At 39.3% G+C, this 2,849-nt stretch overlaps 1 protein-coding gene across 1 annotated transcript; it reads right to left on the bottom strand.

Moving 5' to 3' along the window:
• Nucleotides 1-504: 504 nt before the first annotated feature.
• Nucleotides 505-2,171, bottom strand: OLIG1 (oligodendrocyte transcription factor 1). The gene has a single exon (XM_072133224.1). The coding sequence runs from the start codon at nt 2,057-2,059 to the stop codon at nt 1,364-1,366; it is 696 nt and encodes a 231-aa protein (XP_071989325.1). The 5' UTR covers nt 2,060-2,171; the 3' UTR covers nt 505-1,363.
• Nucleotides 2,172-2,849: the final 678 nt, after the last annotated feature.

The raw sequence follows: 2,849 nt of genomic DNA, 5'->3' as shown, positions 1-2,849 counted from the left end.
TCTATCTATCTATCTATCCATCTATCCATTATCTATCTCCTATCTATCTATCTATCTATCTATCTATCTATCCATCTATTCATTATCTATCTCCTATCTATCTATCTATCTCTAGCTTTCCATCAAAACAATCTATACATCTCCTATTTACAGTATCTATCTATCTATCTATCTATCTATCTATCTATCTATCTATCTATCTATCTATCTATCTATCTATCTATCTATCTATTATCTATCTATCATCCATCTATTATCTATCTATCTATCTATTATCTATCTATCTATCTATCTATCTATCTATCTATCTATCTCATATCTATTTATTTATAAATCTATCCATCTGTCTCATGACATAACCCTGTTCATTTTGCTACAAGGTTTCTGCACCATCCAACCTCCTCAATGTTACAGTAACTCTCCCCTCGTTATTACTGTGTGCAAAATAAACAAAAAAGGTACAATAGTTTGTATATTGTTTTTGTAAGCAAAATACAAGCCTTTATTAGTTCAATGATGATTTACAAAAAGACACAACAGCGCAGATTTTATCCCTAAATGTAACATTAAAATACAATGTTAATACAAAAAGTACAAACATATCCCTCTTACAGAAGACATTTATCCTACACCATTGTGTGATCCATGTGATGTCATTTTGGGGTTCATGTCCTGCACCTGTATAAGGTATAGAACAAGGACAGTACAAGATTCTAAACCCTATAAAAGATTTCAAAAACTTTTGTAAACCTTATACATTCTATTCCCACGTAGGAAATCAACAACCCTCAGGAGACCTTCATCTATTCAGTTACTAACATCATCCGGCAACTTCTTGAGATTTAGAATACCCCAAAGTAAAAATGTAATTCCCCCCCCCCCCCAAAAAAATATAGAAAATCCACAACGTAAAGTAATATAAAGCTTTGTCTATGTGTCCATGATCTTCTATACTATAGAACAAATATTCACAGCTTCATGTACAACCATTACAAAGAACTGGAAATGTCTTGTCAACTTCAAAGTCATACAAAGTTTTCCATTCTTCTTATTCAATTTCTCACCCTTTTCAAGATCTCTGCTTCCTGTCAATAAGAGCTCTCAGTATTGACTCCTTTTACAGGACAGGTTTATATCCACAGGAGTTAAACAAGAAAACGGTTCCTGTTGAGTGGAAGCAAGCAGAGATCTTGAAAAACTGAAAAAGCGATATGTAAAGTACACTTTTATTTGCAGGAACTGGAGAACAATGCCATAATTGTCTGTAGTGTAAGGTTCCACTTTCAGAAGGTGGCATCTACCTAGTGCCCTGGTTACTCGGCTATAAGTTCATGTTGAATAGTGGCGTCTCATGTCCTGTGCTTTATTTGGACAGTTGTAGGGATTTTATGTTGAGGCTGGTTGGAATGAAGTGGCTGAACCTACAGAGGGTGCAGGAGCAGAGACTACTCCCCCCTGGCACGCTGAATGCTGAGCATTGCTGTTCCTCCAGTGACAGGGAGTGTAACTTGGTGGCACGTTGAAGGTCTCCACCGCTCCCACCAGAACTTGGTGAGAAGAAGACGGATCCTGGAGTAGCAAATAAGGGCAAGCCAGCCAGTAGTAACCTGGGCCCAGGGCCACTCATGTCCCCTATGATCCTGCGCAGTTCTTGGAGAGAGCTCCCCAGTAGTAGGATGTAGTTCCTGGCCAGCAGTAGGGTGGCAATCTTGGACAACTTACGTCCTGGAGAGCTCTGGCAATGAGTTGCGGAGTAGGGCATGATGACCTCTCTCAAGGCGTCCATGGCAAGGTTGAGGTCTTGCATCCTCTTCCTCTCCCTGCTGTTTATCTTCTTCCTCAGCTGCTGCTGCTCTTCTTTCACGTCTCGGTTCTGTCTCCCACATCTGTGCATGGTCACAGTGGACAAGATCTTGTCTTTGCCCTCATTCATGGATAATAGAGAAGGAGGGTGTCTACAAGCAGAAGAATGTTCTTGGGTAACCTTGCCACCTGGCGTGTCCCCGTGACCATGTCTCAGCATCTTCTCTCTGTTCTCTATGAACCTGCAGATCTGCATGCTATGGCGGAGCCGCAGTGTTTCTATGAGCTTAGAAATATCTGAGGAACATCTCAGCGGCAGGAAGGAAGGATGCAGAATTCTACAAGAACGTTCAGGGGAAAAGGATTGGGAAAATCTGTATCGTTGTTGTTCTCAATCAGTCATTGATAAAGTAGAGGATGAGACGGCCCATCCCAGAGTCAGACGCTGCCAGAAGATGTAATTGGCTGCAAATCCTGATTTACTAATTAGACTGAAATATCTATAGTAACCGGGTCTAGACTGGAGGGACTACATATTATGGGGGTCATTTATCTTACTTCCCCCTTCTCTGCGCCTGTTGTGAGTCTCTTTTTTTGCACCTTATATGTCATTTTGGCTCTTTGTCAAATGCAAGGGTTTTTTTGCACTTTATTAGGCGCAAATTTTAAAAAGGCGCAATTCGTTGCGCAAATCATACCATTGCCTTTAATAGTATAATAAATCGAGCGCAAACATCTGTAAAGAGACGCAACATAATGACAAATAAGATGCAACAACAAAAGGGCGAATTAAGGAGTAACATTCCAAAAGTGTGCAAAATAGAAGCAAAAACACCAACGGAAGGAAAAGATAAATGACCCCCTATGTATCCTATGTCTAGTACAAACCATTAGCCCCGATGATCATTATCAGGATGATTAATGGCTAATGAATGATTAAGATATAAAAAATAGATAAATATGAGATGATGGATCGTTAGATTAATACATATATGTATATGATAGATATATACAGAGATGATAGACATATACATATATATATATAT

Source organism: Engystomops pustulosus, chromosome 2, assembly GCF_040894005.1.
Source record: "Engystomops pustulosus chromosome 2, aEngPut4.maternal, whole genome shotgun sequence".
NCBI lineage: Eukaryota > Metazoa > Chordata > Amphibia > Anura > Leptodactylidae > Engystomops > Engystomops pustulosus.
Note: the sequence above shows the minus strand (reverse complement) of the source record. Positions and strands in the feature narration are given on the sequence as shown.